The sequence below is a fragment of the Notolepis coatsorum genome, assembly GCF_963971535.1.
Source record: "Notolepis coatsorum genome assembly, contig: SCAFFOLD_1455, whole genome shotgun sequence".
Lineage (NCBI taxonomy): Eukaryota > Metazoa > Chordata > Actinopteri > Aulopiformes > Paralepididae > Notolepis > Notolepis coatsorum.
In genome coordinates, this window is record NW_028172641.1 from 6709 (window position 1) to 33682 (window position 26974).

Here is a 26974-nt window from a genome sequence, read left to right on the forward strand (position 1 = left end):
GCTCACTAAAAACAGACTATAAAATCTGAAAATGAAATGCCCTTTATGACAAAAAAAAACTTCGTTTTACAGCCTTGATGTGGTCAATAATATAATGGGGAATACCTTGTATTCTAAAATACAAGTCGACTTAGTCAGGCAGAGGCATGGTGATGCTACCCATGTCTTTCAATTTTGTTTTATAAAATCTGTATTATACACAATTCAATACAGAAAGTCTCTGAGTGGATGTATCGAGTGATACTTTTATTAAATTTTTATTTAACCTTTATTTAACCAGGAAGTCCCATTGAGATACAAGATCTATTTTGCAAGGGAGACCTGCCAAGATGACAGCAATAACATTTGCGATACATCACACAGCAATACAATGTGTAGTACATCAGTGATGTAACATCACACAAGGACATAATAAAAGTGCATGTATACAATATACAATACATCACATGTAAACACAAAAACACAAAACAGAATAGTCTACATAATAGGAAAAGTGTATGACAGTAAAATACAGGGTAATACGGTAATTTTGCACTTTTGCAGTTGGGACCCGACTACAGAAAGCAGGGACATTCTTCTTGTAGGAAGTTATGTAATACAGATTTAAATTCGCAGAGAGAGACCAGGGTATCTAAGTGGATATGGTGATATACCACTTCAACTGGACCCGAGCAGTTCTCCTGACCCCTGGGGAATACGACTCTGTTACTTTGAGCTCTGAGACTTGACTTTTTAACCTTTATCTTATATTTCATACCAGCACTCGTTTTCATATGCTTTCTTGTTTTTGTTTTTTGCTCTATTTATATATTTAAAAAAAAATGTTCTTATGTACCTTAGTTACTATTGCTACCATGTATGTATGTATGTATGTATGTATGTATGTATGTATGTATGTATGTATGTATGTATGTATGTATGTATGTATGTATGTATGTATGTATGTATGTATGTATGTATGTATGTTGTATGTGTGTGTGTGTGTGTGTGTGTGTGTGTGTGTGTGTGTGTGTGTGTATGTATGTATGTGTGTGTGTGTGTGTGTGTGTGTGTGTGTGTGTGTGTGTGTGTGTGTGTGTGTGTATGTATGTATGTATGTATGTATGTATGTATGTATGTATGTATGTATGTATGTATGTATGTATGTATGTATGTATGTATGTATGTATGTATGTATGTATGTATGTATGTATGTATGTATGTATGTGTGTATGTATGTGTGTGTGTGTGTGTGTTTAATTTCATGTATATGCAGTGTTTCCCACAGGATTTTCAGAGACTATGGGGGGTGAACCTCCGACCCTCTAGGGGGGGGTCCCATGGCGGAACATTTAAATTTTTTGGTACATTTTAAAGTTAAATGCATCAATCTGGTGCACTTTGAGAGCAAAATAAAGAGGCTAGATCTATGATGAACTTTGTGCTCAAAACACAAAATCTACTAGACTAGTGCTTCCCAATCCTCTCCTCGAAGCACGCCAGCCGTTCAATGTATTTGTTAAATTCCACCACCGGCACACCTGATTCAACTTAACTAGCCCTTTATTAGTTGAATCAAGGTGTGCTGGTGGTGGAATTTAACAAATACATGGAACGGCTGGCGTGTCTCGAGGAGAGGTTTGAGAACCACTGGACATTAGACTAGAGCATACATTTGAGCCATCAAAGAAATTAAGCAAAAGTGGCTACCTGTGTTGAACTGGTTTATTTTTTTAGAAAATAAAAAAATATAGTGGATTACTATTACGACTACTACCACTGCCAATACTACTGATACATCCCTATTGGCAATTTTCTTTTTATACAACTGTGGCGGGCCGCCACCGTCTAGGTAATTAATGGGAAACCCTGTAGGGTTTAGTGAGTCGTTCCATATCTTTATTGAAGTCTGGGAGTGTTGCATATCTGGATTTTATGGTGGTTTCGCTTTTGTTTTTGTTCTTGGTCCGTTGATGTTTCTTCTTGACTGTGCAGCAGCCCATGGGGGCAATGCCTTGTGATCTCGGGCTATATAAATACATTTGATTTGATTGAAGTGATATCGCTATAATAAAAACACAAAATAAAATGTCAGGGGACAGTATATGTATTGTATACAAAGACAGAATAATGTTCATTCATACAAATACATTAAAAGAGGTAAACAAATTAATTGTCTTGATAGCCTTCTTGTTTTGGAGGAGAAAATACTTTTCATGTATTGCTTGGTTTCATTTTCAAAATGATAATAAATAAAGATTTAGAGCTATTTAATTTGGATTTGTGGGTATTTAAATGTGCTAAAAGAATGATGATAACGATTGAAGAATGATAAAATGAATGAATGATATGATATTATTTTACTGCCATTATTATATCCATTGAAGCCAAACGATGCTGCCCACGTGACGTCACGGACACACGCGAGACACGGTGTAGGCATGCGCTGAGTGAGTAACGCGCATGCGCGGAGTCTGGAAGCAGCCAGTGTCAACATGTCGCTTGAAGACCCGTTCTTCGTGGTGAAGGGGTGAGCAGGCTTAACTTTATACACATAATAAACCACGTGTGTGGTTGAATACAATAGGCTGTATATGTATTATATACAACTTTATGGGAGAACGCAACGTTTTAATAAAGTCCAGCCCGTTGCAAGGTTGTATTATCAAGTTAGCTCCACTTGCTAGTTGTATCGTTAGCTAGCTAGCTTAGCATCAACACAGTGCCAGTGGCTGCTGGCCGCAGTCCTCACGAGCAAGGCACCTGGGCCGACGGTTCCAGGGGAGGACGAGCTGTAGCTTATTACCGTCTTCGTGCCACATGATGGCTTTCTGTGAAAAGGGTTTGGAATTTTCAGACGGATCTAGCAGAGATTTGCGAAGTTGCATGATGGTGTGAAATGTACTCAACAGATTTGTTTGGGTCAAGAATGGGGGACCCTGATGTAAACAAGACGAAAGTCTTTCTCTGGTCTGCATCCCATTAACAATTGTGTGTATTGAGCTGTACTGTACCCATTCTGCAATCTGTTAATACAATTTTCAATCATCAGAAGCGAGGGGCGTTATGGCATATATGCATATTGTCGCCGACAACAAACTATCATTGCACATGGGCAAAACAGAGTCCATTCTCTTCGGTTCAAATAACAAACTCAGCAAGACCAACGGCTTCTCAGTTACAGTGGGTGACAATATTGTCACAAGGAAAGATGAAATTACCTACCTGGGTTCCATCCTAGAGGCTAATCTTTCCTGTGACAAAATGGCATCCAATGTAATAAAAAAAGTCAACCAACAAACTCGATTCTTGTACCGGATCTCCTCTCTGGTAAACAAGAATACCCTGAAGACTCTGGCAGGAGCACTCATTCAAGGGTACTACGACTATGCTTGCACCTCATGGTACCAAAGCACCTCAAAGGCACTAAAAACCAAATTACAAACATCTCAAAACAAACTAGTCAGACTACTGCTTGACCTGACTCCTAGAACCCACCTCACCCCTGCCCACTTTGCCAACCTAGGATGGCTTAGAGTAGACGACAGAGTACAGCAACTTGCAATGGGCCTGGTCTACAAGATACACTACACGACCAAGGTACCATGTACATGTCAAAATACTTCCCAAAGGTCAGTGAATACCACGATCACAACACCAGAGGGAGCTCCACAAATCATGTTAAACCCAGATTCGGCTCAAACAAGGGACTAAACACGTTTCGCAATTATGCCACATCAATGTGGAACGCCATACCCAAAGCTGTAAAGGAATGTGAATCACTACCCACTTTCAAAAACACTCTCAAAGAACACCTACGGGAGACTGCAATTCGAAACTGGCCCCTACAAATGTCCTAACCCAGTTGTACAGTAAAGACCAAGTATGGCTTTGTCAGTATTCCAATGTACTACCCAACCCCCCCCCCCCCCCCCCCCCACCTCCAATGTACAGCCCCACCCACCCAACCCCACCTACCCAACCTCCTCCAATGTACAGTTTCTATGTCAAATGTATTCATTTTCTGGACACTTTTTGTATCACAAACAGTACTGTATTTGCAAATCTGGTATGTCATAAATGTATAGATGTAGCAGTACTGTCTATCTGTATGTCGTGTGTGTCATATGATGAATTGAAAATGGGGGACCCTGATGTAAACAAGACGAAAGTCTTTCTCTGGTCTGCATCCCCTTAACAATTGTATGTATTGAACTGTATTGTACCCATTCTGCAATCTGTTAATAAACTTTTCAATCAATCAATCAATCAATCAATACCCCCCGAGTTGACTTTGGTTTCATCAATCAGCCAAACCTGCCAAGTTCCTCCTAGAAGTGTCTGTTGTCAACATGTGTGTGTGTTCCTCTCCCTCCAGGGAGGTGCAGAAGGCGCTGTCTCGTGCACGGGGCCTGTTTGATCGCTGGGAAGAGCTGTTGCAAGAGGGGGCACAGGTAAGCACCCACACCACCCAGAACACCTTTACAACTGTTTAACCCCTTCTGTAGTGTGGTAGTGAAAGGGTTAGCCTTCTGTAGTGTGGTAGTGAAAGGGTTAACCTTCTGTAGTGTGGTAGTGAAAGGTTAACCTTCTGTAGTGGTAGTGAGAGGGTTAGCCTTCTGTAGTGTGGTAGTGAAAGGGTTAGCCTTCTGTAGTGTGGTAGTGAAAGGGTTAACCTTCTGTAGTGGTAGTGAAAGGGTTAGCCTTCTGTAGTGTGGTAGTGAAAGGGTTAACCTGTAGTGTGGTAGTGAAAGGGTTAGCCTTCTGTAGTGTGGTAGTGAAAGGGTTAGTCTTCTGTAGTGTGGTAGTGAAAGGGTTAACCTTCTGTAGTGTGGTAGTGAAAGGGTTAGCCTTCTGTAGTGTGGTAGTGAAATGGTTAACCTTCTGTAGTGAAAGGGTTAGCCTTCTGTAGTGTGGTAGTGAAAGGGTTAGCCTTCTGTAGTGTGGTAGTGAAAGGGTTAACGGTTACCTTCTGTAGTGTGGTAGTGAAAGAGTTAACCTTCTGTAGTGTGGTAGTGAAAGGGTTAGCCTTCTGTAGTGTGGTAGTGAAAGGGTTAACCCTTTGTCATGTGATAGTGAAAGGGTTAACCAACCTCCTGTATTGTCGCAGTGAAAGGGTTTTAACCATTTGGTAGTGTGGTAGTGAAAGGGTTCAAATGAATTGATGTCACGCCAACATCTGAGCTTAATGAGCTAGAAGATAAACCAAATGTGTCTACTGATGTTTTACACTGTATGCTACCAGTATTATACATGTGTTGTATATTATTGCATACTTTATTATAATTTTTTTTAAATATTGGTCTGATAATAATAGTAAGTGATTTAGTTCTAAGTAACTTAATTCTGTGTTTCGGATTTAAAAGTGATTTAGTTTTTCTTGCGTTAACCCTTTTACCGCCGCACTACCAAAACGGTTAACCCTTTCACTGCGGCGACACACAGAAGGTTAACCCTTTCACTGCCACACGACAGACCGTCGGTTGTGTGATAGTAAAGGGTTAACCTTCTGTCTGTCGTGTGGCAGTGAAAGGGTTAATCCAGGGAAAGATTGTACTGTACTATATCCAGGTTGGATAGATGAGCTATTTGCCGACCTGCATGGCCTTTGTTCTCATCTCAGGTGAGCCGTGATGAGTTGGACTGGAGCACCAATGAGCTCCGGAACTGCCTGCGGGCCATAGACTGGGACCTGGAGGACCTCCACGAGACCATCAGTATCCTTTATACTAGGGATGCACCCATCCCACCTTTTCAGTCCCGATACCGATACCTGGCTTTGGGTATCGGCCGATACCTGGCTTTGGGTATCGGCCGATACCGAGTACCGATCCGATAGCATTATCTGAAATGAAGAAAAAAAAATAATAATAATAATATCTAACCCTAACTAACCTTACTATACTGTCGTGCACTTGTCCTAATATATTAACCTACACTGTAGCACTCAACACTTTGATGAACATTGTTGCTCAGCTGATAGAGTTGTGCCCTTCCTGATGACTTGTCGTACAGAACTTGTAAGTCGCTTTGGATAAAAGAGTCAGCTAAATGACTAAATGTAAATACCCATTGTTCAATTAACTCATTGTATGCCATGCCTCATCCTGTAGTAGCTACCGCCATCGCTGTAAATGGTGGGAGTCGCTTGTTTGCAGGCCTATAACCATTTAAATATTATAGCTATATATGCAATACTATGGCCCATTTGACATAGAGTATCTATCGTTCAAGATGTGAAAAAGGAATATTTTTTCCATCCATACATTCTCGTTTTATACCATGGTGAATATAAGTATGGTCTTAGAGTGGTCTAGGGTAATTCCTGGGAGGCTAGTAATAGCCCGCGACGTATATTATACTTAATCCATTGGCATTTTGTCCCTATACACGCTACAATAAAAAAATTCAAATGCATATGATCAGTATATTATGTTCCATTATGCATGCATGAAACGGTGGGGGGTCGTTTCTGATTAACACATTCCCTGCCACTCAATTTGAGCATCTTATACCACTCTCTGCCACCACTCTAAGTCTATGGAGAAGTTCCCCTTCTTTGCAGGGCTATAACTTTTTAAATTGTATTGCTAAATTGACATTACTATGGCCCATTCAACATCGATTATCCATCGTTCAGGATGTGGGAACGTTATACTTTTTCATTCATACGAAAATACCGTCTAGAATATAAATATGTTTTTATCGTTTTCTGCAGTAATTCATAGAACGCTAGTTATAGGCCTAAACGCATAATATAGATTATCGATTGCAGTTTATTCGTGATACACGCTATATTAAAAAATCCAACTGAATACGATCCTAAACGTTATGACTCATCATGCGCGGATGAACGGGGGGGGGGGGGTCGTTTATAAGTCTGTGATCGTCAGTAAATGCTTTATGTAGTATGGGTTGATTTATTGATCAGTTGGTTTGTAAACAAAGAAATGTACAATCGCCTTGAAAATGACGTCAGCGTCCTCTTACCGTTGGCAGATGAGACTGGAGCAAAAAGATCCCACTTATTTGACGGCGATCGAGTCGATCCATTTCCGGTTTGTATAATAATAATAACAGCCCAAATCATGTCGATTATTGAGTTATGGCAGCGATCCATATACACAGTGTGTGTCTTGAGTCCCGCGACACTATGTGAGTGCCGGACGCATTTCCCAGACGCACCGAGATCGACTCGTCCATTTTCGGTTTAGTAACTCGCCGATCATCCACCAGGCGGCAGTATTGAAGCGTTGCAGAGTTGTGCAAGCTCCCACTGCATCAGACCAGGCTCTGTGAGGGAATTATGAATAACATGGCGAAAAAATTAAATATGATCTCAATAACGTCGTACGCAGTGGAATGGCAGAATTAGCATGAACTTGAAACACGTCGTAAGCCGTTTCTGGCGCTGGATGTGTTAATTGATTGTCAATAACGGCATTCGTTAGTACAACAGCATACGCTGATAAGGGTGATGGCTATGAAAACAATGGACAACCAAGCTGAAATTGACGTTAAATTGCTCTTACCTGTGGCCGATGAGACTCCAAAAAGAATATTCCAATTATTTGATTGCCATCTGCTAGATCGTATGTCCATTTGGCCCACGCCATAACCCCCATCAGCATAATGAATCTGGCGTCCCAAAAGCGGTTAAATGTGATCGGGTATACCCCTCGCTCCACGTTACTCAAAAACTCCGCCCGGATGACTTTCAATGACGCACAGAGTCATACACAGAGTCAGAAAGGAAGTGCGACATCGGCCGCATACCAACAGGCGGCGATGTTTTTATATGTGAAGCACTTTCTGACCCTGGTCTGTGAAAGGTGCTATATAAATAAACTTTACTTACTTACTTACTTACTTACTCTCACACACAAGACGTACAAACACATCGTTTCCTTCTCTCACTCTTTCACTTGAGAAAACCAAGAGGTGTGTGTGCTTGTGTGTGTGCGCATGTGCAATGTGCATGCATGCTCTGCTCGCTCATGCGTGTTGATTCCTTGATTCTGCACCAGGCATCGTGGAGTCCAACCCAGGGAAGTTCCGACTGGAGGAGAATGAGCTGCAGGAGAGGAGAGCCTTCGTGGAGCGGACCAGGCTATCTGTGCAGGTACAGGCCCCGCTGTGTGTGAGCACTGTCCAGGTACAGGCCCCGCTGTGTGTGAACACTGTCCAGGTACAGGCCCCGCTGTGTGTGAGCACTGTCCAGGTACAGGCCCTGCTGTGTGTGAGCACTGTCCAGGTACAGGCCCTGCTGTGTGTGAGCACTGTCCAGGTACAGGCCCCGCTGTGTGTGAGCACTGTCCAGGTACAGGCCCCGCTGTGTGTGAACACTGTCCAGGTACAGGCCCCGCTGTGTGTGAGCACTGTCCAGGTACAGGCCCCGCTGTGTGTGAACACTGTCCAGGTACAGGCCCTGCTGTGTGTGAACACTGTCCAGGTACAGGCCCTGCTGTGTGTGAGCACTGTCCAGGTACAGGCCCCGCTGTGTGTGAGCACTGTCCAGGTACAGGCCCCGCTGTGTGTGAACACTGTCCAGGTACAGGCCCTGCTGTGTGTGAACACTGTCCAGGTACAGGCCCTGCTGTGTGTGAGCACTGTCCAGGTACAGGCCCAGCTGTGTGTGAGCACTGTCCAGGTACAGGCCCCGCTGTGTGTGAGCACTGTCCAGGTACAGGCCCCGCTGTGTGTGAGCACTGTCCAGGTACAGGCCCAGCTGTGTGTGAGCACTGTCCAGGTACAGGCCCAGCTGTGTGTGAGCACTGTCCAGGTACAGGCCCAGCTGTGTGTGCGCACTGTCCAGGTACAGGCCCAGCTGTGTGTGAGCACTGTCCAGGTACAGGCCCCGCTGTGTGTGAGCACTGTCCAGGTACAGGCCCCGCTGTGTGTGAGCACTGTCCAGGTACAGGCCCTGCTGTGTGTGAGCACTGTCCAGGTACAGGCCCTGCTGTGTGTGAGCACTGTCCAGGTACAGGCCCAGCTGTGTGTGAGCACTGTCGTGTAGAACCACTCGCATGCCTACATGTACAGTTCATATATTGATGTCTGCGTGGACAAGGATGTGTGGCTGGTGGACGGCAGTACGGTTTTAACCCTTTCACTGCCACACGACAGAAGGTTAACCCTTTACTGTCACACAACCGAAGGTTAACCCTTTACTGTCACACAACCGACGGTCGCCGTGAAATTGTCGCAGTGAAAGGGTTAACCGTTTTGGTAGTGCGGCGGTGAAAGGGTTAAGATTCAAGAGTTTTATTCGTCACATACAGACACAAGACATGCAGTGAAATGTAGGTGGCCATGCCTGCCTCGATTGTGCAAAAATACAAATAATAAAATAGAATAGATAATAAAATAGACATGATCAAAAAGAATAAAATACAATGCTAAGCTTACGAATAAAGGCAATGAGTAATATATACAATAATATACAAATATATATATATATAAATAAAAAATATATATTTTTTAAGTGACCATTTTTGTAGTGTATTTGTGTGTGGGGTGTGTGAGAGAGAGTAAGTGAGGATGTGTGTGTGTTCATGTGAGCGGATAGATTAGTGCTTTCTTAATTACTACTTATCAAAGAAACTAAACAAAAATGCCTCCTGTTATCATCTGCTTTAAAGCTGCGCCATATCAACATGTAAAGTGAGTTGATATAATAAATCATGTTGACTGTAGCGAGGGCCTGTCTTTCTTGCTTTTCGTTCAGTGATCTTGAAATAATATATCACGTATGATGAGCAGAAGCTCGATTTAGATTTTGGATGCTTCACATTTTCTCCACTGGCTGCTAAAATGTTGTACTAGTGTCAGTTTATAATAGCAAGCTAAACGAAAGATATAGCATCTCGGCACGGAGACGAACAGCAGCCACAGTAGACTAGTTATAACATGAGCTTAAAGGAACACGCAAGTATATTCATATTCACTTAAAACCTACCTCTTCAAATCGGCTTTTAATCTCTGATCATATTTTGTATTTCTACTTTATTTTCCATAAATCTATATATTTTTCTTTCAGTAGGCCTATAGATAATTGTGCAGACACATTAGCCAGACCTAGGTGGTATACACATCTTATCTTAAAGGGGCATGCCAACATTATGGGAAATGTGCTTACCGTCTTCTCCAGAGTCAGACAAGAAGATGGATACCAATTTCCACTCTGTCTTCACTAGAAAGCTATCCAACTGCAAGCTAGCCTAGCTTAGCACAAATTAATGGAAGTGGATACTAGGGGTGCACCGATATATCGGTCGGGTATCGGTATCGGCCGATAAGTGCCTTGTTGACTGCCATCGGCCTGTCGGCCGATAAGCTCAAATTTGCCGATGGCAATGGCCTCATATCTCTCACTTCCTTACTTTGCTCAGAGAGCCCTTACTGAATTGTACCCATTCTGCAATCTGTTAATAAAGTTTTCAATCAGACAAATGTATAGAAAAGCTTTTATTATAACATTCGTTGCAGTAAAATCATTATGCCTCATTTAGTACTCCTGCGGAGCGCTGGTAGCCTACTCGTGGGCCGCGGGGAGCTAGTTATGTTTGTTGTTGATCTCTCGTGAAAATCAATGGCGGACTTCCCGGAAGTAAAAAACGAATACGCGCTTGCCGATTGGTGGTAAGAACAGCAGGAGGTGGGTGCTAGCGGTGTGACGTAATTGGCAGAATCGACTGTCAATCAAAATTGTTCTGTTGTACCTGACACGACACATGCATTGCAAACTCAGATTATGGAGATATTACTGGAGAACATTTTCAATCCATCAAAACATTTAGAGACATACAAATTTACAGTAGTTTCAGTAAATATTTTTTTTCTTTTTTTTTGCCACAAATATCGGTATCGGCCGATTGTGTTAGTTGAACAATCGGTATCGGTATCGGCCGCACATTTTCATATCGGTGCATCGCTAGTGTATACGAACCACTAGCCTAGCTTAAAACTCGGGGAGAGATGTTTTAACAGCTAGCCTAGTGAGCTGTATCCGCTTCCATTCATTTGTGCTAAGCTAGTTTTCTACTGAACGCACAGAGGAAATTGACATGGTGCAGAAATGGAAAAGTACCTCCCCTGCCTGTGTACCGAAGTAAAATTATATGAACCCTTTCACAACCACACTACAGAAGGTTAACCTTTCACTACCACACTACAGACGGTTAACCTTCTGTAGTCGTGGTAGTGAAAGGTTAACCTTCTGTAGTGTGGTAGTGAAAGGTTAACCGTCTGTATTGTCGCAGTGAAAGGGTTAACCCTTTGGTAATGTGGTAGTGAAAGGGTTAAAATAATGGTTTGAAATTATATTAAATAGAGGTCAACGATATTCCATAAAGGGTGAAATAAGTGACCAACAGTGTTCTGTGCAGTTTATGCCATGAAACTGTATATAAATAGTTTACAATCAATCCACAATGTTTTAGGGCTGACCCCTATTAATCGATTAGTCGACTAATCGGTCGAAAGGAGCCGTAGTCGACTGGCCAACCTCTTAGTCGAATATAATAAAATAAAAAATATATATATAAATTTTTTTTATCATTCCTTCCAAAAGAAAATAGGCATAGAAGCGTGGCTAACGCTAATGGCATGCATACCAGAGGCTAACTGCCTACGAAAAGGTCCAAGCGAGACACAGCCCAATTTTTTTTTTTTTTTTTTTTTTTAAGTCGACCAATAGTTCAAAGATCTCCCATTTCAAAGCATTATTGAGAAAAAGCTGAACTATTTCTTTTACAAATTAGGACCACTTAATAATCGTTTAATACAGGCTAAAACGCTTAATATATATGTACAATTTTGCTGCACATGTCAGTGTGAGATCCTAGCATCTCCACACAGTCACTGTTTGGAACATAATTTGGGTGCGCCTCGCAAACTCACTCAAATCTTGATGAGATAAATGCCTTGTGTGTCTTGTCCTTGGTTGCGAATGAAATTTGAAGAGAATGAAGATAGCGCAGATATTAATTTTCTCCACAACCCATACATTCATTCATTTAACTTATCAGTGGGAAAAGGCCAGCTGTACACAACATGGTTAGTCTATGTTAATCAATACACCCACTCACTCGCTCGCTGTGTGAATTCTGACAACAACATTCTGCTTGTGCTCCGTCATGGGCTCAGTTTGCCATTACGCAGACTTAGGACTTGGGTGCTGCTGAGAGGGTAAACTCTGTACAGAATGATTTGAATGTTCAGCGTTCACACATACAGCCCCTCCCGATTTTAGGTGCAGTGAAGGTGGGGAGGACTCCAGTGCAGGTGCAAAACGGGCTCACGAGAGTGATGTGTACCGGTGTACGACGTCTGAGACTCAATGTTTGCCATGAGCTCACCTGTTCAATGAGAAGAGGAAATGCTCCATTAAAGCCAATTATCTCTGCTGGTTCAGCTGTGTTAAGATGGGCTGTAGACTCATGGCAGCAAATGCAAGGCAGTGCCGTCATGAAGTGCTGCTGAGAATCCAATATCCTCAGCCAAGTCCTTACTGGCAACCTGGGCCTCGCTCTGCACTGCCCATTTGACCGGCACTTTGTGTGTGTGTTTGTGTATTTATGTTACTATTTCTATTGTCTGTAGGAAATGAAGGATCAGCTCTCCAGCCCTTCAGCCGTGGCCCAGGCTGAGAAGAAGAACAGACAGGTTAGTGGGCTCACACTCACACTCTCAAAGGTCATGTTGGCTTTTGCAATTATATATTCTCATGTGTCGACACTTGACCACACACACACACACACACACGCACACGCACACACACACACACACAGTCTAACCCTCTGTCTTGTGTGTGAGCAGGCTCTGCTGGCTGCCTCAGACCAGGCCAGGTCAACAGGAATGGAATCTCACCTCGTGTCTGGTAACTCCAGATACATCCAGGAACAACAGGAACAGCAGCAGGTAGAGATACTAGTCACTAGTATTTGTCTTCTAACAGCAGGTAGAGATACTAGTCACTAGTGTTTGTCTTCTAACAGCAGGTAGAGATACTAGTCACTAGTGTTTGTCTTCTAACAGCAGGTAGAGATACTAGTCACTAGTGTTTGTCTTCTAACAGCAGGTAGAGATACTAGTCACTAGTGTTTGTCTTCTAACAGCAACAGGTAGAGAGAGATACTAGTCACTAGTGTTTGTCTTCTAACAACAGGTAGAGAGAGATACTAGTCACTAGTGTTTGTCTTCTAACAGCAGGTAGAGAGATACTAGTCACTAGTGTTTCTCTTCTAACAGCAGGTAGAGAGAGATACTAGTCACTAGTGTTTGTCTTCTAACAGCAGGTAGAGATACTAGTCACTAGTGTTTGTCTTCTAACAGCAGGTAGAGATACTAGTCACTAGTGTTTGTCTTCTAACAGCAGGTAGAGATACTAGTCACTAGTGTTTGTCTTCTAACAGCAGGTAGAGAGATACTAGTCACTAGTGTTTGTCTTCTAACAGCAGGTAGAGAGAGATACTAGTCACTAGTGTTTGTCTTCTAACAGCAGGTAGAGATACTAGTCACTAGTGTTTGTCTTCTAACAGCAGGTAGAGATACTAGTCACTAGTGTTTGTCTTCTAACAGCAGGTAGAGATACTAGTCACTAGTGTTTGTCTTCTAACAGCAGGTAGAGATACTAGTCACTAGTGTTTGTCTTCTAACTAACAGGTAGAGAGAGATACTAGTCACTAGTGTTTGTCTTCTAACAGCAGGTAGAGATACTAGTCAAGCATACTATCTTCTAAGCATTAACACATTTTAATGTGAAAATAGATAAATGCCGCGTAAGTACTTCTAGAGTTGTATAATACCAAATGAAGACCCTTTGAGCACAATTATTGTCCATTATACCTAACTCTTATGATAAAGCTAAGCTAGCCAAGGAATGGAGGGGAAACATTATGATATGTCTCGGTACTCTCCCTTTTAAATAATAGATAATAGTAAGAATAAGTAAGGGATAATGTATGGCTACGAGGTCATTGTCGCAAAATAATTGACCGACACAGAGTTTAAAATACCGAGGCGCCGCGCCGAGGTGTTTTAAACGTAGTTGTTGTGAAGGATCAGATTAAACCGAATATGTATATTTATTTATATATATTTAATTGTATTTGTATATCGTTTGATATCCCCTGTATATTCCTTGTACAATATGCATTGAATATCCCCGTTTCTACTAAACAGCCCATAATAGTTTCATTCTACCATTGGACGAGAACCTGGCGCCAGGTTGCCATACCCCTAGGTCCTAGTTCAATCGTGCCGCCTAACATGTCGAGGCAACCCCCGGTTCCGCGCAGTAATATGCCGGGCGAAATACGAATGGTACTATTTGTTCATAGCGCATATATATATGGCGCTCGTAAAGTAGAACTTCTTTTTAGTCCAGTTCTTTACCCTCCAACAGAGTGACAGACGCAAAAGCCTCCCCACGACGCACGTGCGGTGTAGTAAGGCCTACTTGGCCCAGAATAGGCATTGAGATATCGTGTAGATTAATAGTTGAATGGTCATAGTTTGGCACCATACCGTTGAGTTGGACGTATTCTATTAAGCTAATAATAGTCTATTTATGTATGGTGCATCGTTCGGTTAGAGTTCTACAGTTATCAGTACCCCCATCGTTCCTGACGTTATCTGGACGCTTAACCAGGCTGGTCAGACCCCTAGTGGTGATTGCATCCGAGGAGCTCCGGGCCAAGAGCGACTGGACCTGTATATTGGATTACTCTACCCAGACGACGGCGAGCCTTCCACGGCTTGGATTATGCTTTGTGTGCTTTGATTATTCCATGGATAAAGGCCAACACTGCCGAGTGTTGGAATTACCCCCCGGAGAGGACTCCAGGTGAGGCGGCGCTCTACAGGTGAGGTCGCACCACGTCTCTCCGTTGTGGACCGGCAGATACCGTTCCACAGAGGGTCCAGCTGTATTCGTCTGCGGCCCGAGGTTCTGTGGGCACCGTGTCCAAGACTTTGGATTCTCCCAAGACACCGTCGGCCAGATGGGATACCGCCAGCGGCTTCTCTAACCCCCCCCCTCCTACTGTCTTACAACCAGCGGGACCCCCCCCCCCCCCCTTAGAGTATCCAGCTATAATCATTTAAGTACCATCGCTATCGTTTCCTAAATATTCCAGGTTGTATACTTACTCCCTGCGCAACCAGAGATTGGACATTCAATGTTGATTTACCTACGAATACTCATTTGCCATAAAAGTGCATATTCCATATTTCAAATCATAAATGTAATTAAGTGATCGTTGTATACACCCTTTGCTGTATTAAACTTTCGATTTGGTACATTTGTGTTGGTTCGTTTCATCAGGTGGGAAAGTGTTCATCATACTTATATCTTGTACTGGGTGGCCAGAAGTTAAAGTACATGAGGTAGTGGTATTAAATATCATATCTAACAATACAGTCAGGGAATTGTACCCCTCAGTTACAATTGGTCCTTCGAGCCGGAGGGTAACTAGTGTAATATTAATATAGTGTTATTAATATCGAAATGGCCTATGATGAACACTCCACGAAACGATCCTCCTAACCTAGAACGCCCGCGGCGCAGACGACAGACACCTCAGTACTTAGAGGCTTACACTGTCAGTCAACTACCTAGCCTTCGACAAACGGTAAACGTGGTAAAAGTAGAAAGTAAAATTATGTCTGACCTTAACGACCAGGTTTCCCCGACCACAGAGGCCCTAGTAGGTCCTAATGTAACTGACCAAGCCCACGGTGGGGACCAGGAGGGAATTGACATGCCTTTACCCCCCGCCACTACTAAAGAAGTAGTCCCCGACAAGCCCCGGGAGGAAGACAACCCTACAGAGAGAGAACTCTGCACGGAGGAAGAGGAGGAGAGCGCCGAGGAACTAGAGCTCCAGGACTCCCCAACGAGTACCCCCAGGAGCGGCTCACGCAGGAGCGGCTCACCTCCACTACCGCCTTCCCCCAACGAAGCGGAGAGGACACTACAACAGGCGTTCCTCGTCAGCCTGACAGCCTCCGCCGAGCGCGATCGGCTCCAAGCACAGATGCTTGGCGAGCGCGAACACCTCCAAGCGCAGCAACGGAGCGAAGAACAGCGCACATGTCTGGAGATGAGACGCTTCCAGATGGAAGAGAATATGGCAAGAGACCGGGCCGACGCCCAGCGTGCCGCTGCCAGTGCCCAAAGAGACGCAGAGCGCGACAGACTACAAGCGCAACTAATAGAGCAGCTGATCAAAAGGACAACTCCCTCTCCCTCCGCCAGGGGCTCAAGGAACTCGTCGAGACAACAGTCAAGAGCAGCGTCACCGCAACGAGCAAGCGACCCTGAACTTGACCAACAGACCGAGTCTAGACCCCCCGCAGACCCCCTTCCCATACCGGTCCAAGCGAGACCCAGCTACAAGGAAGGAGCGGCCTACACTGCGGAGAAGCTAAATAAACGATTACAGGATCTGGAAGATTTGATAGAAGAAGAAGAGGGAGAAGAGGAGAACCAAGCCCGACGACAGCACAGTACTCCACCGGACCAGGAGGTCCCATACAGTCCAGGCTATACCCCCGCGGCGCTGCGCTACAGACCCCCGACTCTATTCACGGGTGAGCACGACGCACGACCAGCCCCGAGGAACAGTACCTGGACCAGCGGGCCATGGTACCCTGCCAGTACCAGCCCACAGCGAGGCGCAAGAGGGGACTCGCCCAGGAGGTCTCTCCCCCAACGCTCGCCGATGTATCAGCCATCCACGGCGTCATACAACGCCACGCCGTCATTCCCAGACTTCGCCTATGAGAGTCGAGCACAGTACACGGAGCTCCGGATGTGCTTAGAGACAATGATGGTGGATGTCGCTGACGAACACCACAAGTATGCAATATTATTGAAGCACCTGAAAGTACCGCGAGCGCACAATATAGCGCTAGCCTATGCTACCTCCTCGACCCCATACACAGCGGCCCTTGCAGCGCTGGATCAAAGATATGGACGTATATGGGATTACGTAATCCAGGAGATAAGGCATATTGACCGCCTACCCCCAGCCACAGACAATCGCTCACTAGACGACCTGTCAATCAAAGTGCAGTCCCTGGTGGGGATGCTGGGAGCTCAACGGGAGAAGGGCATGCATGAGCTATACGCCAACTCTAACGTTGAGAGGATTTTGGAGAAGCTGCCACCCGCAAGACAGGAGCGCTTTCGGCGGCAGAGGGACTACCGAGATCCCGACGGCCCCGAGCCATCCCTCCTTGATCTGGCCGACTTCCTGGCGAGAGAGGTCAGCAGCTTACGACTGGACACCTTCGGGCGGAGCACGCCAAGCTCCAGAGAGGGACCCAGGAGAATAAGTGATGGAAGAAGATCGGTGACTGTCATGCACCAATCAGAGTCAGTACCGAGCAGTAAGAGTCACAGCACCCCCTCGAGAAAGGAGAAGTGGAAGATAGCGTGTCCCTACTGTGAGAAAGAACACTGGCTGTCACAATGTGACTCATTCACAAAGATGAATGCAGAAGAAGTGAGCCAATGGATAAAGTCCAACCGGCGCTGTTATCGATGTGCGCGGCCCCACATGGCAGCCGAATGCCGCCTAAAGAAAAGGTGCAGCCGGTGCGATGGAGCCCATCTAGATATACTACACGATAGTAACGGAAGACGGCCTATACCTGCACCACGGAGCGGCACCAAGGCAAGTGTCATGTACATTGACCCCGCCAGCAGCAACGGAGCTCAAGTGCTCTTAAAGGTAGTCCGTGTGACATTGAGCTACCAGGATAAAGTCATGGACACTTACGCCGTCCTTGATGACGGGTCAGAGAAGACCCTTCTGCTCGCCTCCGCTGCGACTCAGCTGGGACTGCGGGGGAGCAAGAACGAAATGACGATTCGGACAATAAGAAGAGATTTAAAGACGATAAAGGGCGAGAATGTCTCCTTCACTATCGCAGCCAACGGGCAGCCAGAGCGACGGTACAAGATCACAAATGCTTTCACCAGCCAAGAAATAGGACTATCGCAGTACACCTACCCTGTCACCAAGTTGATGGATAAATATGTGCACCTGCGCCAATTACCTATCCCGCTCATAGACGGCGCTACCCCGACCCTGTTGATAGGCTCCGACCATGCAGAACTCATAGTCCCGATTGACCGGGTCCATACAGGCCCCAGAGGCTGTCCTGCAGCAGTCGAGACCCGCCTAGGATGGACATTACAAGGCCCCCTCGCTAAATCTCTCAACCGAACAGCAGCCACTAGCTGCTTCCACTCCAGAACGACAGAAGAAGACACCACTCTCCTGCAGCATGTCGAGAGCAGGGCTGTACGCTAAGCTTTTTCACTAGGGGCACACTTGCCCCTAAATGAGAAATTTAGGGGCAAAAAATATTTTTTAGGGGCAAATTTTTAAATAACAATTTTACCATTATTTATATCGATTGTTTTTATATAATTTTTTTTTAATAAAATATATATATTATATAATCATACTTGTAGTTGTATTATCTGCGAGACATCGCCACCACGCAACAAGTCTAAATGCTCGCTATATGCAACCAGCTCCACTGTCTGTGTGTACTGAGTAGCCTCCAGCTACGGCCAGGATTCTCCGGAGCTGCAGCTGGGCCCTATACTGTAGCCTCCAGCTACGGCCAGGATTCTCCGGCGCTGCAGCTGCTCCCTATTGACTATATTCAGCGTGCCCTCAGCTAGAATACGCATCGACTCAGTGTTATAAGACATTGATATCAGGACGGAGCTATCTGAACTATTTAGTTTAAAACCTGTTCCACCCCAGGTGAAATCTGCATAAAATGTATACCTATGGTAAATGGAATATTGCTCCACTTCTACAAGGGCTATTTGCATATTCTTGGTATCTAGGAACATCTATGGACCTCAATGAATGTATTCTCAGTGTCAGAAATATTGTGTCTATTACTAGGCTTGCTTAAATTCTGATGAAACAAAGGAAAATATGAATTATGATTTTTCTTTTCATCTTTGACAGTGAATAAAACCATGATAATAATGACCAAACTTAAAAAACTGCCACTGAGCTAATTCAGTACCCTCTTGAGATCATGTGTACAAAAGATCTAAGGAAATTAATAAAGGGAAGATGATAAAATTGAAGGTTTTGTATATACAGTACTGAATTCTCCCATCCGGACCAATGCAATTTGAAATATTATTATAGAATATAGAATATATGCTTATACATTACCTTATTATAGCCAATTCGCACATTTATATATATATACATATAGTATCTTTCAAATGGCCGAGTTCAATTTGGATATAGTATCACCAGGCATGTATAATAGCATATACAGATATTTAATGTAATCGACTGTACTTTTTTATTTCTCCCACAGTGTAATCATTTTGTAACTAATTTCAGATCTAATTATTCCTACATGATTACAATAGTGTGGAGAAACTGACTGCGTTTCAATATTTGTCAAAAACATTACCTTTTGTAGCTTATTATCGCGAATCATAACAATTATTGATATGATTCATTCAGAATGCCTAACTTTGAACGACCATAGCGGACCATGGGAAGTGTAGTTTTGAGAAATTCCGACGCTGGCAGATAGCTGGCGATGCGCTCTTCAAAATGGCCGCAAAAAAACTACAATTCCCATGGTTCAACATTTCCATTTACGCTTCAGCGTCAAAAACGCGAGTGAAAAATAAAAACTTAAAATGATATAAACTCACTTTTAACCTATTGCTAAACTATTGCCAACCTAACGTTTTACATTCTACATGTATTTGTGACATAGTAGTGATAATAATACTTGAAAACGTTTGATTTTAAAAACGTTAAATTATTGCAGCACTCATAAAAATACTAATATATGATAATAATGTCAAAAAGGGGTCGGTACCGTGGCCGTGGGGTGGAACAGGTTAATGGGACGTTTCGTTTTGAACAGTAAGCTAACGCAAGCTATCATGCACTACTAGACTTACTGGAGCATTTGTTGATAGCTATCAGTAGCTAGCCGGCTGGCAGGCTCACCGAGGTCCCAGTGTTTACAACAGCCACGGGTGCGAGAGGGCTGGAGGAGAAGCAGATGCCACATCTCTCTCCGTGTGTCTGAGTTCAGTTCAGTTCGGCTCACTATAGGAGGTCGAACAACGCGTCGAAAATATGAAGCAATACTAACTTTACTTTTCTTCATAGCTAAATCAGACAGTCAGCCAGTCTATCAGAGTGAGTGCTCAGTCGATTGTTCCCGCTGATCATACCTGCTGAGTGCTCACTGCTCAGCTCGCGTGAGTGACGTCATCGCGTCATCACACGCCTTGGATAATTTAGGAGTGAAATGCGAATCCAAGGCTTGAAAGCACTACTCGCAAGCCCGCCCCCAGATAATATTTACCAATCGCAACGGCCAATTAAAGGGGCAATTCGCGACGATATCATCGCAGCGTACAGCCCTGGTCGAGAGGCTATGGACCCTAGAGACAATGCCCTTTAAGAACGAAAAGAAAGACATTCGCTCTAAAGAAGACATTTACGCCATCAACCTACTCGAGCAGGGGACAAAGAGAGTCACAGTCGGCGGAGTGATGAGATACGCAACTCCACTCCTGAGGCGAGAGGGAATGCCCACCTTTCACGCAAAGAAAGACGCCACGGAGCGCTATCTACTGAACACAGAGCGGCGCCTAGCAAAAGACCCCGTTCAAGAGAGTGTGTACCGAGCTGAGATTGAGAAGCTAATCACAGCGGGACACGTAACAAAGATTGACATTAAAGAGGCCGATCAGACGACCGAATCATGGTACGTGCCGCATCACAAGGTCCATCACAATGGCAAGGATCGCATTGTGTTTAACTGCAGCTACCAGATCGGATCCCAAAATCTGAATAAAGAGCTCTTGCCCGGCCCCACACTCGGCCCCTCCCTACTAGGCGTGCTACTGCGCTTCCGCCAGGACAAGGTGGCTATAAGCGGGGATATCAAAGGGATGTTCTTGCAGGTGAGACTAGTAGAGGAGGACAAGCCTCTGCTACGGTTCCTATGGAGAGAGAAGATCGGAGATGAGAACCCATCCATCTACCAGTGGGAAGTACTCTCCTTCGGAACCACATGCAGCCCGTGCTGTGCTACCTTTGCACTACAGAAACACGTCACAGAGGACCCAGCAGCAGATGAAGAGGTCCAACACAGTGTGAAGAACAGTTTCTACGTGGACAACTGTCTACAAAGCGTCTCGACTCAAGAAGAAGCCGAAGGCTCTCCTAATCAAGTTACGCGCCTCCCTAATCAAAGGAGGCTTTGATCTCAGGCAGTGGGCCAGCAGTGACCCGCACGTATTGCGCAGCCTCTCCTCCGCAGACAAGGCTGCCAGCAGCGAGACCTGGATGGCGACAATCCCAGGAGAAGCCCAAGAAATGACACTAGGATTAGTCTGGCGCTTCAAAACAGACTCGCTCCACTATAGACACAAACCCTTGGCTCCAGAGCAAGGAAGGTCGGCGGCGATACCGACCACCCGACGGAGTGTGTACAGAACACTCGCCAGACAATATGACCCGTTGGGATGTATTCTACCTTACACCACCAGGGCAAAGATGATTGTACGAGCACTATGGGACAAGGACCAGGGCTGGGACGACCCAATACCCGCACACCTTGCCTCAACATGGAGAGAGTGGGAGACGGAACTCCGCTCACTCCCAGGTGTCAATATACGCCGCAGCTACTTCCCATCCACAGTGAGGCCAGAGACATGCGAGATTGAGCTACACGTCTTCAGCGACGCCTCCGAAGTAGCCTACGGATCGGTTGCCTATTTGCGTGCCCAAGAGATGGGAGGAGAGATACACACTGCTTTCATACTGGCCCGCTCAAGAATAGCCCCACGTAAGCAACAATCTATCCCACGTCTAGAGCTCTGCGCAGCCCTCGCAGGAGCGCATCTAGCCACGTTAATCCAACGTGAACTCACCATTCCGGTGCATAGAACAATCTTGTGGTCAGATTCCACGACAGTACTCACATGGATTAAGTCTGATTCATGCAGATACAAAGTCTTTGTGGGAGTCAGAGTCACCGAGATTCAAGAATTAACAGAAGAAGCAAGCTGGAGGTATGTGGATACCAAACACAACCCAGCTGACGTCATCACCCGGGGAATGTCCCTGGATGACCTAACCCGTCGCAACATCTACAGTGACGGACCAGCATTCCTCCAGCTCCCGGAAGGAGATTGGCCTACGCCCACCCCGAGGGAAGCAAGTAACGAGGAGGCTGAGAACAAGAAGCCTATGTTCTGTGGACTGAGCACTGTCGCCTCCACAGACCCCAACATAGATGACTGCATTACCCTAGAGAGTGCGCAACAAAGAACATTCCTGCGGCACCACCCAGAGATTCAGTCCACCACTGACATGTCAGCAGCTGACTACGAAGAAGCAGAACTTCTTCTACTACAACGAGCCCAGAGAGACTCGTTCCCCGATGAGCTAGACTGTCTACAGGGAGGAAACCCCGTCCCATCAGACAGCAGACTGATTCACCTGGCACCAGAGAGTGACGCACATAATCTCATCAGAGTGGGTGGTCGCCTGCGGAGAGCCCCCGATCTACCAGATGACATTAAGCACCCGATCGTCTTGAACAGCCGACACAAGGTCACAGAGCTGATCATAAAGAAATACGACGAGGATGTACACCACGCAGGAGCAGAGAGAGTCTTCGCGGAGATCAGACGTCGTTATTGGATATTGCAAGGGAGAGAAGCAGTACGGCGCTTCCAGCGAACCTGTCTAGACTGCCGTAAGTGGCGCGCGCAGCCCAGCATACCACGGATGGCTGACCTACCCCCCTGTCGCCTCCGAATCGGCGACAAGCCATTCCACTCCACAGGCATGGACTGTTTTGGCCCGTTGTATATAAAGAGAGGAAGAGGCACCGAGAAGCGGTGGGGTATTGTATTCAAATGCATGACCACCAGAGCGATACATATCGAGCTCCTTCCGACCATGAGCACAGACTCATTCCTTATGGCCTTCCGGAGATTCATATCACGGAAAGGAAAACCGTCTACATTTTTGTCTGATCACGGGACCAACTTCAAAGGCGGAGAAAGAGAGCTGAGAGAGAGCTTCCAAGCTATGGGCCCAGAACTTAAGACCCACCTCGCTCCAGCCCAGATTGACTTCCAGTTTAATCCCCCGAACGCACCCCACTTCGGTGGAACCTGGGAACGAGAAGTACGTTCTATAAAGACAGCCCTGTATGCCGTACTCGGAGCCCAGACTGTGGCAGAGGAAGTCCTAATGACAGTCCTCACGGAGATCGAGGGAGTATTGAACTCAAAGCCCCTCGGTTACGTCTCCAGTGATGTAGCAGATGTCGACCCAGTCACCCCCAACACACTCCTAATGGGGCGGCTGGACCCCGCGCTACCCCAGACAATGTACAGGCCCGAAGAAGCGAACGGCCGAAGAATGTGGAGGTACAGCCAAGTACTAGCTGACAAGTTTTGGAGCAGCTTCCTACTTCACTACCTACCGTCTCTACAGACCCGCCAGAAGTGGGTAAAAGAGAGAGACAATTTGACAGAAGGAACAGTCGTCATGATAATTGACCAGTCACTCCCCAGAGCTATGTGGCCGGCTGGCCGCGTAAGCAAAGTGATCACCGGTGCCGATGGCAAGGTCCGAGCAGCTGAAGTACTCGTCCAAGGGCGCACCTACACACGTCCCGTGGCGAGGCTCATAGAACTGCCCCGACTCCCAGATACTATCGATGATGACCATGACCCTATGACTTTGTGAGTTGACTGACCCTTACAGCGGACCTTGAGTGGAGGACAGTGCGGTTAATCTGTCTCTGCTTAGCTAATTAGGTGGGACTAATTAGGGGGCGGCTGTTGTGAAGGATCAGATTAAACCGAATATGTATATTTATTTATATATATATATTTAATTGTATTTGTATATCGTTTGATATCCCCTGTATATTCCTTGTACAATATGCATTGAATATCCCCGTTTCTACTAAACAGCTCATAATAGTTTCATTCTACCATTGGACGAGAACCTGGCGCCAGGTTGCCATACCCCTAGGTCCAAGTTCAATCGTGCCGCCTAACATGTCGAGGCAACCCCCGGTTCCGCGCAGTAATATGCCGGGCGAAATACGAATGGTACTATTTGTTCATAGCGCATATATATATGGCGCTCGTAAAGTAGAACTTCTTTTTAGTCCAGTTCTTTACCCTCCAACAGAGTGACAGACGCAAAAGCCTCCCCACGACGCACGTGCGGTGTAGTAAGGCCTACTTGGCCCAGAATAGGCATTGATATATCGTGTAGATTAATAGTTGAATGGTCATAGTTTGGCACCATACCGTCGAGTTGGACGTATTCTATTAAGCTAATAATAGTCTATTTATGTATGGTGCATCGTTCGGTTAGAGTTCTACAGTTATCAGTACCCCCATCGTTCCTGACGTTATCTGGACGCTTAACCAGGCTGGTCAGACCCCTAGTGGTGATTGCATCCGAGGAGCTCCGGGCCAAGAGCGACTGGACCTGTATATTGGATTACTCTACCCAGACGACGGCGAGCCTTCCACGGCTTGGATTATGCTTTGTGTGCTTTGATTATTCCATGGATAAAGGCCAACACTGCCGAGTGTTGGAATTACCCCCCGGAGAGGACTCCAGGTGAGGCGGCGCTCTACACGTGAGGTCGCACCACGTCTCTCCGTTGTGGACCGGCAGATACCGTTCCACAGAGGGTCCAGCTGTATTCGTCTGCGGCCCGAGGTTCTGTGGGCACCGTGTCCAAGACTTTGGATTCTCCCAAGACACCGTCGGCCAGATGGGATACTGCCAGCGGCTTCTCTAACCCCCCCCTCCTACTGTCTTACAACCAGCGGGACCCCCCCCCCCCCCTTAGTGTATCCAGCTATAATCATTTAAGTACCATCGCTATCGTTTCCTAAATATTCCAGGTTGTATACTTACTCCCTGCGCAACCAGAGATTGGACATTCAATGTTGATTTACCTACGAATACTCATTTGCCATAAAAGTGCATATTCCATATTTCAAATCATAAATGTAATTAAGTGATCGTTGTATACACCCTTTGCTGTATTAAACTTTCGATTTGGTACATTTGTGTTGGTTCGTTTCATCAGGTGGGAAAGTGTTCATCATACTTATATCTTGTACTGGGTGGCCAGAAGTTAAAGTACATGAGGTAGTGGTATTAAATATCATATCTAACAATACAGTCAGGGAATTGTACCCCTCAGTTACAGTAGTGAAGGTCAATTATTTTGCGACAATGACCGAGTAGGCTATACATTATCCCGCTTATTACATGGCTAACTTACTAACAATATACCTAATTCATTTGACAAATCGCAGTTGTTCTGTGGCTCTGTCAGCCCAAATAAAGTGATTATTATTATCGCGGGCAGCCTTCTGGCTCCGCTCTGTTCTGGCTCCGCTCGTCGCTCCGCCCCCTGTCATCGCCGGCAGCAGAACACTGTCTAATTGCACTGAAACAGTGTGTGTCAGTGGGCTTGATTGCCAACAGCTGCGCACTGCGGTCATTATTGAAAAAACAGCGGTCATTATTGAAAAATAATGACCGCAGTCGGGGGGCTATTGACCAATCACAAGCAAGCATTTCGGCGAATGTGAAAACGCCATGTAATAATAACAGTTAATAGTTCAATAATAATAGTTTGAATAATATAATTTACCACTGTGTAGAGAGGAATAAGAGTGTATTTGACGTTCGGGAAGTTCCCTTTCTATCTGTTACCACTGGTATTTGAATAATAGAATTGACCACTAACCCTGCTTAGAAAGTGAGGAGTGTGTACGTGTATTTACTTGTGTGTGTGTGTGTATTTACTTGTGTGTGTGTGCGCAGCTGATCATGGAGGAGCAGGAGGAGCAGCTGGAGCTGGTGTCGGGCAGCATCAGAGTCCTCAAAGACATGTCGGGACGCATCGGGGACGAGCTCGACGACCAGGCAGTGTGAGTATGGAGCACGTCGTACACACCATCAATCAACCACCTTCAAAACTAGTAGGGGTGTAACGGTACACAAAAACCACGGTTCGGTACGTACCTCGGTTTTGAAGTCACGGTTCGGTACGGGTTTTCGGTACAGTGGGGGAAAGTTTGTCTTTCCATGTTCCACTCAGGGGTGATGTAGTGTGCAGTAACTAATTGTACTTGTAGGGCTGTCAACGAATATTCTATATTGAAATGAATAATCGACTTGTTAAAAAATAATTTTTTTTTTTTTATATTAGATTGTGAAAAAAACAGCCCCCGGTGGGCGGTCGTTAGTGGTTAACATACCGTGGTATTCGTTCGGTACAGAGCCGTTCGGTTCGGTACGGATACGTGTACCTTTACACCCCTAAAAACTAGGGATGCACAGATATCACTGTACCTTTTCACTACCGATACCACCTGAACATAACGCTGCAGTGCAGAACTTTTATGTAGAAATGAACGTCCGTCACATTTAAGTCCTCGCAAAACCAGCTCACACAATGCCGATTAAGCCCATCACTGCCAAGGGACTCTGTATTTCTGTAAAAAAAAAAAAAAATCTCTGTTTTTAGTATCTGTGTAGACATTCCTAGCACTGGTGCACCGGTAGTGATGTGTTTTTTACATCAACCGGCAATGATTGGTTAGTTTGGTTTGGAAGAGAACAACAACAACAACAACAACAACAACAACAACAACAACAGTAGTGACGGAACAACAACAACAACAACAACAACAACAACAACAACAACAACAACAACAACAGTAGTGACGGAATGAAACCGACAGGAAAAGGTTCCTGGGCCCCGTTCCATGTACGTGGTTCAACTAAGTCGATCAACATGTCCATTATCCAGCTTCAGTTAACCCGATGTTCGAAGCCGGGATTTTCCTGTTTCACAAACCTGGATTCAGTCTCGTTAACTCAAGCCAGACTTGAGAGTC

At 45.3% G+C, this 26974-nt stretch overlaps 1 protein-coding gene across 1 annotated transcript in view; it reads left to right on the forward strand.

Annotated features, from left to right (window-relative positions):
• Nucleotides 1-2437: 2437 nt before the first annotated feature.
• The window catches only part of LOC311248001 (syntaxin-10-like), a 30132-nt gene continuing 5595 nt past the window's right edge, over nt 2438-26974 (forward strand). The window contains exons 1-7 of the mRNA XM_084338967.1: nt 2438-2509; nt 4358-4433; nt 5603-5696; nt 8007-8101; nt 12583-12645; nt 12799-12900; nt 25896-26002. Coding sequence (XP_084195093.1) covers nt 2475-2509; nt 4358-4433; nt 5603-5696; nt 8007-8101; nt 12583-12645; nt 12799-12900; nt 25896-26002 — 572 coding nt within the window. The 5' untranslated portion in view covers nt 2438-2474. The remainder of the gene's footprint in view (nt 2510-4357; nt 4434-5602; nt 5697-8006; nt 8102-12582; nt 12646-12798; nt 12901-25895; nt 26003-26974) is intronic.